Source organism: Mus pahari, chromosome 4, assembly GCF_900095145.1.
Source record: "Mus pahari chromosome 4, PAHARI_EIJ_v1.1, whole genome shotgun sequence".
In the NCBI taxonomy this organism is placed as follows: Eukaryota; Metazoa; Chordata; class Mammalia; order Rodentia; family Muridae; genus Mus; species Mus pahari.
In genome coordinates this window covers 110,255,682-110,269,303 of record NC_034593.1, presented here as the reverse complement: position 1 = coordinate 110,269,303, position 13,622 = coordinate 110,255,682, and the positions used below count along the sequence as shown (strand labels likewise).

Genomic DNA, 13,622 nt, shown 5'->3' with positions numbered 1-13,622 from the left:
ACCTAACATAAAGAAATACATTTTTTTTAATCGCCATCCCTGTACATATCTACAAAAAAGGAGTAACTGTTTCTTAAAACTCCTTTTTTTTTGTCACGCACTCTGAGCTTTCCCCCCACTACATTATTCTTATTAAAAAATAGAGTGGTGGACCCGTCCTCCCAAACCGATTTTACAGAACTCCTAGAGAGACTCAATCCACGGCGACTTGAAATAAGATATATAATTGTCGTCTTTCTTTTCCAGGTCTCCCTTCACTCTCGTAAGTTGCAAATATTGACCTTACTAGTGCTGTGTGATGGGGCTGTCCCCCTCCTCCCCCGGCTTCTTTAAGAGGGTGGTACCGACCCATCCAGGGGGTGGCGGAGGGGCAGGGCCCACGGAGTCCGTGGCGCAGGCCCGACCCGCTCTTCCAGTTCTTGTGAAAGCTAGGGTGTGTGCCAGCGGAGCTCGCAAGGCCGAAGCGTGGGCTGCTGGAGACCCGCGCGGAGGACCAGCGCGGTCGTCCCGCCGCGTTTCCGGCCGAGTCCGCAGGGGGTCCGCGCGTGCGCAGAGCGTCCGGGGGGGGGGGAGAACCTTTCGCTCGCCCCGTGCCCGCGCGCGCGCCCGGGAAGCCAAAGTCCACGGTGGGCTCGGCGCGGCGGCGGCGGCGGCGGCGGCGCGCGCCAGGGGGCGTTCCCGCGCGGCCGGCCCCGCCCTCTCTCGGCGCCGAGCTAGCCTCCCAGTTTCCCCCGCGGTTCCTGCACTGAGGTTGTCGCCGGCGCGTCCCCTATCCCGCGGCTCGTTCGCCCTGCCGGTGCCATGGCGGCCTTCAGCAAGTACTTGACGGCGCGGAACACCTCGCTGGCGGGGGCCGCCTTCCTGCTGCTCTGCCTACTCCACAAGCGGCGTCGCGCCCTCGGCCTGCACGGGTGAGGCTCGCCGCCGCGCCGCCTTCCCCGGGCCCGAGCGGGGAGCTCCGGGCGCGCGCCTTGCCCTTCTCTCCCCGGTCCCGAGCTGCGCGGGTGCCCGCGGAACGGGGCCAGCGGTCCGGGAGTCCCGCGGCCCTCGGCCTGGCGGCCGTCGCGCTATCCCCAAACCGCGGGAGGGAGGAGGGCACGCCTCGTCCCTGCGCCCCCTCACTACCTCCCCCTGCATGTCAACTTTATGGGTGCCTTCTGGTTTTGCCATCTCATCGCCACTGAACTCGAAGGTTTGCGTGCGTTCGGGATGGGCATTTTACTCGCCAGCTCCGGAGTAGTGGCGGTGGATAGTGGCCAGGGGCGTTCCTGGGGTTTTCTGGGTCCAGTGGGCACGATTTTCTTCTAAAGCGGTGCCCTCTTTTTTCCGGAATTGGTCAGTGAATGCCCTGACATCTCATTTGGAAAGGTTGAATTGGCTCAGCAGTGTGTGGAGGACAAAGTTTGTTCCGTCGACTTTATAGGTGAAAGGTGAAAGTGTGTTTTAGGTGAAGACCACTTGTTAATTACACCATACAGCTTCCTGCCTGGAGAGAATGTTAAAAGTTTACTTTGAACTTCTGGGAGATTAGGAAAGAGAAGAGAATTGAGTTCTAGGGGTAGGGTTACAGGCACAGTTTTAATTTCTTGTCGCACATTTGATTTCAGCGAGCGATAGAGAAAAGGTTACTTCCTAACTAAGCATTCTTGCTAGTGTTTGGATATTTAATGTCCAATCTTAGAATAGTGCTTTCATGCATTTTATTTCATCAACCCTCTGGGCAGGTACTATTGTCTCCTGCTTTTGGTTTGCTTGGACTATCTTATTATTAGAATTTGGCCTAAAACACTAGCAGAGAGCTCCATGTACCCTTTCATGAAGTATTTTCTGTCTTATCTACTTTGACTTGCCCATTGGCTGCAGCATTGGCCCTTTTCTTCCTAAATCAGCTTTACAAAATAATGATATGCCTCGCCTTCACACACTAATCGTCCTTTTTAAGGGTTCTTGGAGGGGGATGATTAATTTTAAATATTTTTCTATTAGATCGTGCCCTTTCTGAACTCTCATTTGGGATTAGAAGTTATCAGTTACTTGGAATGTGCCGATAGAACATATTAAATGCTTTACATTTAATTACTTGAATTAGTCTTTGTAGGGAAGCGTTTCAGTGCCTAGAATAGGTATTTTAGTAGTGAGGGAACTTGACTGCTAACAGCTCTGACTGATTTAGAAGCAGTTCTCTTTACTGGGACACTGTATACATACAGAAAACAATTTGCACCATAAATGTCAGGTCTGCAAGTAAAAGACACCTGTGTAATCAGTGCCCAGATCAAACAGCAGAATATTATCAGCACCCAGAAAATCCCTACGTCCCTTTCCAGTCACAGTCCAAGCCAACAGCTCTACTGGGAAATAATAGCAATAGAGGTGACACAGTTTATCTTCCTAAATAATTGAAGCTGTTCATCTGTCATTCCAAAAATCTTTTTGAGAAACTTTGTGAACTTTCCAAAGATAGAATTATGCAACAGGTAGTTTACTGAACAAAATAGAGTTGCTGATCTTGTCGGATGAGTAGCAAAATCTTTGCTTTAGGCATTAAACATTTTGAGGGGTGAGGATGCAGATTATGAGCAGATAAATTCGAAGCATACATTATTGAGATAAAAATGATTGGGCTTATATAAGTCACTAATATATAATTACATGTTATATAGGCATATATCTAATAATATTAGAACACATACATATATGTAAATAAATATATATAATATATATGTATATTTTATATATATGATACTGTGTACTTTCATGGTCTTATGCTTATCTTTCAATCCCTGTCTTTGGTTTCACAGTCTGGAGGTTCTATTTTACTGGCCTTTGGGTCCATTTGGTAACAGAGCTAATTAATTTTAACCTTCTATTTTACTGGCCCTTGGGTGCATTTGGTAACAGAGCTAATTAATTTTAATGTCTGGTACTTAACTAAGGGATAAGTGGTTGCTTGTTTTTATTTTTGTTCATTTTGTGAATAGTAAGTTTGTTTTCCAATACATAATCTCTTGGAATTGGAGAGCTAACAGAACTTGAAAAAATACTTCAGAAGTTATGTTGCAACATTATTCTAAATACTAGAGTGGATAAAATTTTGTTACTTTAAAATTCTATTAATGTAATTTTTATTACCCTATTAAATAACACACACACACACACACTTTTATTATGGAATATTTTACATATATATAGAGTAAATAGAATTATAATCCCCTATTCAGTTTACCCATAGTGTTTCATCCATCTGTTTGATCCCTACTCCTTTTTATAGGTAAAACTTTTAGGTAAAACTTACAATTCTTGAAATGTGAAATTCTTAGTTACACTTGTCAAACAAATGGACATACTTGCATTAAATCCCTGTCTTATAAATTGGGACATTTTTGTCTCCCCAGAAAGTTCCTTTGTATTTCTTTCTAATAATTTCCTACCAGTATTGTGCTAACTTTTCCCACTTTACTTTAAGCAGTGGACTCTTTTATTTTAACTCATGGACAGAAGTCACTAAAAAGGGATTGTTTGTTTAGGCTATGCTATTTCTGTGCTACATGCTGTAGGAGACAGATCTATGTGACATTTAAAAATAAGTAAAACATCTTAAGGAGCTTACATTCCTGTTAGGGGAAGACTTAAACATGGAAAGTTAAGAGTGAAGAAGATGGTGCGGTGGAGTATGCAGACACTTCCGATGTTACACAGCTTCCCTGTGGTAGTGGCTTGGCCCTTGTTTGAGGTTTGCACTTCTGCAGCCGTGTGCTGTTAACTTGTAGGCTGTTGAGTGTGCGAGGCTGGCTCCCGTTGGGGTCTGATGGCGCTCTGTGCAGGCTCAGCCCCTTCTCCCCACTGTTATTTTTTTCTTCGAGATTTAGCTCAGGTGTTTTGCATGGTTTACAACTCCTGACTGATGTGTCTACCCTTTGCTTTTCTGACAGTAAGATGCCTCTTCTCTAGCACTCACTACTTAGTTTTGTACGGGTCTCTTTTCTTGGCTTCTGCTTACATTAAAATCTGAATTTTTTTTGAGGCTTTGGACTGAGTCATGCTTATTTTTCCTGTTTACTTAACTTTTATTTTTTGCTGTACAGGGATCATACCTACTAGACCTTGTCCATGCTAGACAAGTAACTTAGCACTGAGCTAGGGAGACCTTGAGTGATATATAAACCCCTCATTTGGATGTGTCCCAGGATAGACAATACATGTTACTGAGGGGATAAGTGATGCAGAGCTGTGGAAGAACTTTTTAAAGAACAGTTGACAGAAGCTGAAGAAGCAAATACAGGCCTTATCGTCATGAGTACACCCTAGAGTCTGTAATGTGATCTGAAGAATGAGAAATCAGTAAGGCTAGCCCGAATTCAAGGGCAGGGACCAGTCTCCATTGCCGCAGAGTTTTACTATGCTAAATACATAAGCCATGAAAGACTGAAGATGGAAGAAAGCAGTTTCCCTTCTCATCAATGCTTGTGAAACGAAGTTCAGATTTCTCATCCGAGGTTTCAGAGCTTTTCTTCATCTGGTCTCGTCTTACCTGGCTAATCTTACTATGGCCTTGCCTGGCAGTTGGTACTCTGTGTTCCAAATAGGCCAGTTTCTCCACTGTTCTCTGAGCAGGCTATCCTCCTTCCTGGCTTCGGAGTGTTATCCATGTGGTCAGCCTTATCTGTAATTTCTGACTCCTTTGTTCCTCAGTTCTTTAACATTCTTAAAGGGCTAGAGAAGGGTCACCCTGACATGAAGTATTTAGCTGCTCTTGATGATCTAAGCGATGGTCACACTGCTTTTAACCTTAACCATGCATACAAGTGCCTTGCCTGCCGTACTCTGCTTCACTGTAATCTGGCTGGGTGTGTCACGTACACCTTCGTCTGTTGTCTGTAAATGGTGGGGCACAGTTTCCTCCCCAGCTTTTTCCTGCAGTTTCAGGCAGCACATAGTTCTCTCTCACACATCTTTGCTTCTGCTTTCTTTAGGTCCCACTCACTTCTTGTCTTTTGAGCCTGTCTCATATCTGTGTTGCTTTCTCTGCATCTAAGCATGACCCCCAAAATAGCTATTGTAGAAAAGTCTGTTAGAAAAATAGAATTAGTAGCAAAGATTGTATCTCAGCTTAGTAAATAACTTAAGATTTGTTTACTTAGGACCTTTCTGATATATTCCCGCTACTGGAAACTCGTTTGCCATTTCCTCAACCTGAGTCTGAGGGCCTGTTGCCAGGCTCTGCTGTAGCATTTGCATGCCCTCCTGTCTAGCAGCTACTTTTTACACCCCCTTCTCACTAACCCTTGGTAACTTTCCTGCAGACTAAGTTGTCCTTTCCTTATATCTGCAGGGCTGGCTTCACCTTTCTTTTACAAGTTCACTGAGGGTTTTGTCTAAGTCCCATGTAAGGGACTGGGTCTGAATGGCACCCTCAGAGTGAACTGTTGAATAGAGCTTCATGGCTGGCTGTACTTGGGTTTCTAGAATAAAAGGAAATGCTTATGGGAAGCATACATTCAAAAGCATTAAAGGGTGTGTTGGTGGTGGCAGCAGCAGCGGCAGAAGCAGCAACAGCAGCAGCAGCAGCAGCAGCAGCAGCAGCAGCAGCAGCAGCAGCAGCAGCAGCAGCAGCAGCGTACTGAGCCCAGTTGTGGTAGACCAGGTGAGGGTTGCGAGAAGTGTTGTCTGTGGTATAGGTGGTCCAGTTAGTTCCAGTTCTCAGTTTTTGGTACATTAGCCTCTGTGGGCAGCCCCTCTGTTTCAGTGCACTTGCGTGTGCTGTTCCTTGCCTGGAATGTTGTTTTCATGGCTGTCACATTGCTTACTTCTTCCCCTCTTTCAGTCATTGATCAATTAGATCACAATTAGACCTATTGCCATTCAGTTTAAATAGCATCCTTTGTGAGTGTGCTGTACCTTTCTCCTTAGCACTTATTATTACCAAGTGTGCTAGTCATTGTACTTATGTATCCTATTTACTGTACAACTGTGCTGCTGGGGTGTAATTAAGCTCCACAAAGGAAGAAACTTTTGTCTCTTTTGTTCATTGGTCTATAGAGTGCTATTGTGTAGAATTGGGTTTGGCAAATTGTACTCAGAAAATACTGTTCAGTGATTGTACCAGTGAGATGCTGATTTCTTAGGGCATGGTTACTGTTAATTTAAAAAGCAGCTTTCTTATTATAACCCTAACCTAACCCTAACCTTGGGAACTAGACCTCTTATGCCTTCTATTTGTAAGTTCAGAAACAATATAAATGATAGCGTTAATGTACGACTTTTAAAAACCAACTTTTGACAGTTAAGGAATAGAAATTAATATTAAAGATAAATTAACTAAAAATTACTTATATGACCACAAATATAGTAAACATGGCTTTATTTTTGCTTACTCTGTCTTTATATACCCTTTACAGTTAGAACTGCATGTTTTGCTGTTTTTCCTTATGACCTTTATGGTACAGTTTTATGGCTCTATCACAGTTTATTTTAAGTCTTTCTTGTTGTGGATTTTCACTGTGGAAGATTTGGCTTTTCTCGTAGTACTGGAAATGGCGTCCGGAGCCTTGCTTGTGCTAACAGGAGCTCTACAGCTGATCCATGCCTGTGAAATTTTAGGGATAGTACTGTATATTTTTGCTTCTTTGGATAAAATTGTGGAAATAGGATTAATAATGCGGACATTCTAAACTATACAGATTGATGTGACTTTTTTAAATGAGTCATGCAAAATGATAATGCTATGAATGAGTGTTAGTATAATTTGCCATTACTGAGGGATTTTTTTTCTCTTTTAGAGGTGCAAAACAATATTGAAAAGTTAGTCTACATGTGTTTTATAAATTAACAAGGATGAGGTTTTGTTTATTTTCATCCAGCAGCAGCACCTTGATCATGAAGTAGCTTGGCATACTGATTGCTTAGGGCATGGCAATTGCTAATTTAAACAGCAGTTTTCTTTTTATAACCCTAATCCTAACCCTAACCCTAACCTTTTGGGTCTTTTAGGTTGGGTAAGGGTTCAGAGGGTCAGTTAGTCATGCCTTATCTATGACTTCTCATCAGTTTCTGCACCTTCTCTGAGCCTCAGAAGAATAGGGATGATAGTATTTATTTAAGCCACCAGTTATGTGAAGATTGAGTAAGAAAACATCTTAACCCAGTGCTCAACTCAGAAGCCATCATTATGTCTACCAAAAGAAAACTAAAAAGACAACAACATATTCCTTTGTTAGCCACCCAGAAATTACTGAGGCTTCCTAAAATTGCTTCTCAAATGTTTCAATGAAAATGTCCTTAAATAGTTTTTAAGTTGATAAATCCATTTACTTTTAGGGCATTTCACTGGTTTTAGAGACATAGTTTCAGGTCTTACATGTTTCCAGTTGGCATCTCCCAAATAGGATACTCTGTATTTCTCCTCCTGATAAAGAGGTAGTCTGGACTTATAGTATTCAAAATGTGGTCTCCTGGGAATAGAACTATGACCTACTTTGTAGACTATACACTTTGGTTAAAATAGCATAAAGTTGCACTCATTTTTATGACTACCAAATTGTTTTCACTGACTTTCCTTTTCAAATCGTTCCTTTGTTGCCATGGATGTTTTTGAACTTTGAGTACATCATCTTTGGGGTATCATATCATCTGAAACTTTTGATCCTTTAATTAGTATTGTTTTCTGTATGCTTTTCTCATAAATTAAAGAAATCAGATTAGAGTAAGTATAGGTAAGGCATAACCTTTTTGTTAATAGATACCCTTGGAGACTTGTTTTGGATCTTACCCGTAACTTACCAGCATCGTCTGGTGACAGACCTGTTGTTTTACTTCTCTTCCTTACTGAGCAGGGTCTCCTTTTGACATAACTCTGTTAGAACTGGAGGGAAGGGTCTTTCTGTCTGGGCCATGGAGCGGTCATCATGAGGCTACAGAGCCAGAGCTTGCTTTCACATCACAGAAGCAGGAGAGACCCTGGTCTAGGCTAACAGTTAGTGTGTAGAGCCGCCACCATCCCTTCAGAGATCAGACTGATTTTAGTCTGACTGGGAAACTCATTTAATCCTAACATTTACTACACCCTTCTAAATTTTCAGGCTATACTATATCTTTAGAGAAATGCATTGTAATACTTTCTCAAGATCCACTCATCTAGGGCCTGACAAGTATTCTCTACCTCTAGTCTTTCAGAGTAGAATACACACTGTAGTCATATAGAAGAAAAAAAATTACATTTTTGAGTTATATATAGCAAATTAAATTCAAATTTATTCAAGATGTTATTTCTATATTACTTTTGGAAAGTTTTAAGGAATGTTAGAGGTTGTTTAGCATGGAATTTATATTGTGTACCAGGGCATTGGGCCCTTGGTTAGGAAAAATCAAGACATTTTTCCTGGAGTCACTTTGGTTGTGGGCATCTGTATCAACAGGTAAGCATGAGACAACATGGACTGTTGGCTGTGCTTTTCAGTAGAAACTAACACACATTATGGTATTTGGTTAGGAACAACTATGAATGTTTTGTTTTGATTTTGTTTTGCTAACTTTTTGAGACAGGATCTCATCTAGCCCAGATTGGCTTTGAACTCTAGGTATCTGAGGATGACCTCAAACTTCTGAGCCTTTTGTCTCTGTCTCCTAAATTTTGGGATTACTGGCATATGTTACTATGGTTTTGTATTTTTTTTTTTTAAATTACCTTTCTTATCCTTTGCTAGTATAGCAAATCTGAGTGAGTGCAACGGAATAAATATAAGTGGCAAAGGAAGCTCATCAGAGTATCTTCAGTAGCGGGATGCCCATACATAGGCATAGCAGCCTCAGCACTGTATGTAGCATAAGGCAGACATATGCGGACTGTACGTTTTACTCCATCTGTACGTTATCTTGATGACATACTTGTTTTATTTTTAAGCCATGTATTAATATTTTTCAGACCACAATTTAATATACTTCCTTATTATTTATTCATATATTTCGAGACAAGATCTTACAGAACCCAGGCTGGCTTTGAACTCAGCTGTGTAATTAAGGATAAGCTTTCTGCCTCCCATTTCTCAGGTGTTAAGACTGCAGGCATGCACTGCCAGCCCTAACGTAATAGTTCATGGCTGTTGGCATTAACAAATGATGCATTATGTGGAGTGGAGCAGCTCCTTGGGTGTTTAACAGTTTAGCTACTGTGCTGTGTTTATTTGTCACCCATTGTATGTTCTCAGTTTAAAATGTTTATGAGACTCAAGCTTGAGAAATAAACAACATTGTGTCTCTAAAGAAGCGAGTGATTATTTTAATGTAGTAAATAGCACTAGACTAGACCCAAGGAATAGTTTAAAAATTATTCTTTTAATGCTTCATTATTTCAAATATTAACCAGTTTTGAATACTAAAAGTTTTAATACACCTTAAATTTGAATACTAAACATGAAAGGAAAAAGCACCTATAATTTATCTGTTATGTTACATTTCATTGGCCCTAAAACTACTTTTTTCCACATTATAACAAAAATACTGTGTATGAGCTTATATGGAGGACTCTAAATTCAGTGTTATTACTGTTCTTCAGTATATCATAAGCTTAGGAAAACAAGAGCTTGTAATAGAATGATATATTTCCCTTTTCCAGAACAAGGGTTGGAGGAAGTAGGCTGACCTGAGATCAGTAGGTGGATATAAACCAACTTCTCAAAGGATGCTGAGAGTGTGTCCTCCTCCTAAGAATTGTGAGCTGTGGGCCTACTCTCCTCAGCATATGAAAATAGAGTGATCAAGCAAGACACTGGCACTAATCCTGGCCCTCACGCACTAGCATACCACTGCACTCACACACTGACACACATGTGTATGTATCTTCGAAAGAGCCATGCAATACAATGTTTCAGTACCACTTTTTTGTTCAGTCTCAAGCACTCCTGCTAAAAGTTCCTCCTCTACTAATATTATATTTAGAAGTCCCACTTTCCCCTTGGAGAAAGTGGGATCAGTGTGGGGTAAAATATAAAACTTATCTAGTACATTCAGTTGAATGTTGTTTCTAGGCTAGACGGTAAGTTTAGGACGTTGAATGAATATTATTTCTAAGACAAATCTTGTGGAAATACAAATAATAGACAGTCCCTGTATAACCTAAGAATTCCTAGATCTGTGTTAGGAATGTAGTCTTTTGGGAGAGAACATGTAGTTAGGAGGATTTAATTAATTTGCTTGCTTTTATGGATTGATTTCACCTTTGAACCTAATCTTAATTTCTTTTACTTGAGGGGTCAAAGGTGTTCCAAGTGTGGAAAACAGATTGAGCAAAGACACTGAGAAGGGTTAGCAGGGACATGAAAATTGGAGATAGTATTAAAGGCTGTTTAATGAGTTTTTAATCTTATATTTTAGACATATTTACATTTATTGTTTACATCAGTTGTTTGGGATAGTTTTATTATTTTTCTTTTGTAAGCAAGGAATCAAAGAGGTTTTAAAAATTAGGTGTGAGAGTCCTTAGGATTGAATTGATCAGGGGTAGAGAGATGGCTCAACATTAAGAGCTTCTGTTGCTCTTGAGGAGGACCCAGGTTTGTGTCTCAGCATCTGCAGGGTGGCTCAGAACCATCTGTAGCTCCAGTTCCTGGAGATCTGCTACCTTCTGATCTCACTGGGCGACAGCCACTCAAGTGGTCCCAAAATGTGCAGGCAAAATATTCATCTACATAAGAAACCTTAAATCTGCAAACAATTCAGATTGAATTAATCATGTGGATTGTAAAGAATAAATCTTTTTACTCAAATTCTTTTAAAAGAACTATGATTCAGAAGAATGATCAAGACTTATTCATGGGCTGGAAAAAGATTTTATAGTAAACACAAAACAAAGCTAATTGTTACATTTATTATTAAAATAATGTTGAATTACTTACCATTTTTTCCTTTTATGCGTGCATGTGTGCATGTATGTGCGTATGTATGTGTGTGTGTTTCTGTGTGGGTTTGTGAACATGAGTGTGGGTGCCTGTGGAGATCAGAGGTGTCTGGTGTCCTGGAGTTGGAGTAACATGGAGTTGTGAGCCATGTGATCTGAGTGGTTCCAAACTTGCATCCTTTGGTATGTGCTCTTAACCACAGAGCATTTCTTCAGTCCTGCTTTGAAAATTTTTCTTCAACTGTGTGAAATGTGTTAATCCTATTAATTATTTCAGTTGCATATTTTATTTTTTAAATTTTATTTAGTCCTTTCAGGTCAGGTGCTACTTTCATTTATTTTTTTCTTAGTGGATAATATATTTAAAAAAAAAATTATGGGTCTGGAGAGCTGGCTCTACAGTTAAGAGCACTTGCTGCTCTTCAGAGGACCAGAGTTTAATTCCCAGTACCCACATGGCTGCAATTATAGTGCCAGGGGATCGATACCTTCTTCATGGGTACCAGGCACCCATGGGCTGCACGGACATGCATACAGGCAAGACACTTAGATAGTAAAATAAAACAAAAAACATTTTAAAAATTCATTTACAGACTATTTAAAAATAATACTGTATATTGTATATTGTCTGTATATTGTATATTGTCTCTAAGCCATTTCTGGAAATGTAAACATTTGAAATCTGTGGTCTGCATTTTCTGTAATTTCTGTTAGTCTTGGTAAGTGTGTAATTATGCTTGATTATTGTTGGCTGTCATCTGGACATTTGATCTAAAATTAACTTTCAGAATTATTTTGAAACTTAACAGCTAATGTCTTTCTTTAAAGAGCACTTGGCTTTAGATTACCTAGGTAGAATGTCAGTCTACATCTTAATAAACAAAAGCGGGATTCCTATTTCAGAATTCATGCTTTAGTTATATCATTGTAATAGTAAATCTCTGTCATGTTAAATCAACTTCTCCACTTACGAACTTCAAATCTAAGCATTCCTTTGTCATTTGACTGGTTTCCATATAGTTCTCTTACTGGAATATGAACACAAAACATAGTCCAACAATTGCTTTACAGAATTCTTTCTTTACTATTATTCTTTATTATGGCCAAGGCCTTCTGCCCTCCACTCTTCCCAGGGGTGCGTTGTCTCTGGGAAAGGAAAGTGTTTGGTTTTGCTGGGCAGTACTTTGGAGCTGATGGTGTCTCATACTTCCCTGCCTTTACCTGTTCTTGAGCACATACCCTTTCTGCTTCTCATTTCCCTCTTGAGTTCATCCTCTCCTCTAATCTGCTCCAGCCATCATTTCTAATAATTTCCTTGGCTGTTCTTCCTGTCTGTATAGCTACTGCCTTTGTTAGGTGTTGATTATGGCTGATGGGATAATTTATATACTCTAGTATGTTCTCACTGAGGGCAGAGAATTTCCCAGGTGTCAGCCTCACTCCTAAGCATAGCCACCAGCTCTTCCTCACATAGCACTAACATCTGAAACTTCACAATGTGTTATGTTCCGTCATAAGCACTGTATATGTCTTAGCCGATGGAAACTGATGGAGATATTGTAACTGATGATGGTATTAGTTCCATTTTGTAGTCAGGAAAACAAGGTACAGAACAATTCTATAAGTTGCCCAAAGTCACACACAGTGTCATTAGAATTCTGATCCAGAAATTCCCTCTAGTGCTATAACTGTGCTTATAGCTAGAACACATTTAATTTGTCTTTAAGGTAAATGCATTTTGTTGTTGTTGTTTTACTAGAAAGGGCCTCTTTCCTTTGTTTGCTGTACTCTACCCCCTTATGAAATAAATGTTTCTGCTCATGGTATCCATAACATTATTCACCTCCACCTCCTTTAAGTCACCTTCACACTAAGTCTGTTCCATGCTAAGTCTCAGTTTAGGTTTTACATGAGTAAAGGCTTAGGTTAGTAATAGTTCCACTTTTCTTTGTGTTTCAAAGCACTGCTTAGATTTAGTACTTGGCTGATTTTATACTTCTACTTCTATCTTTAGTTTACTCTAGCTAGATTGTAATCTCTTTGAAGGCCAGACTATTCCTGTTAACATGTGAGCCTGTAGTATGGTGTAGTATTGCTCAAAGCTTATAAAATGGTTGTTTTCAATTTTTAATTGCATATCATATATTTTCTTAATTTTAAATAATTATTTATTTTAAAAATAATTTTGTTTGACTTCTGTATGTTGTGGATACACTCATGTGCCATGTGCGGAGGTCAGAGGACATCTTTAGGGAGTTGGTTCTCTTTCCACCGTGGGTTCTGAGGTTTGCACTCAAGTACTTTTACCCACTAAGCTGTCCCTAAATTGGTAGTTCCTTACTTTAGACACGTACTCTTCCCTACTAGAGTGTAAAGGCCTCTTCCTGTATATGTCTGTCCCCTGCGGAGCTTCCCTACTAGAGTGTAAAGGCCTCTTCCTGTATATGTCTGTCCCTGCGGAGCTTTCTTATTCCCACTCTCCTCTCCAGGACTGTTGGTTTCCTTTCTTTTCTCCATCTTTCCACACAACTTTAAGAACAGATTTTGAGTCCAGTGGATCAAAAGTCAGTGTTTTGCATTCACTGTCTCCTAATTTTATGATGACATGGCTTCAGCTACCTTTAGATTTAGAAAACAGAAATCATGCCTCTAAGATGACAGAGTTGCCTTTCTTGAGTACTTAGAAGAATGGAATTTAATTTGAGAATTCCACAAGGAAAACCATGTTTTG

The 13,622-nt window shown here is 40.3% G+C and overlaps 1 protein-coding gene across 2 annotated transcripts in view; it reads left to right on the top strand.

Moving 5' to 3' along the window:
• Window positions 1-602: 602 nt before the first annotated feature.
• Window positions 603-13,622, top strand: part of Abcd3 (ATP binding cassette subfamily D member 3) — a 58,750-nt gene continuing 45,730 nt past the window's right edge. Inside the window, exon 1 of one of the 2 annotated variants that reach the window (XM_021195365.2) lies at window positions 603-911. In XM_021195365.2, coding sequence (XP_021051024.1) covers window positions 802-911 — 110 coding nt within the window. In that variant the 5' untranslated portion in view covers window positions 603-801. Of the gene's footprint in view, window positions 912-1,015; window positions 1,193-13,622 lie in introns of those variants that run through there. The other variant, XM_029537309.1, reaches the window with a different exon arrangement.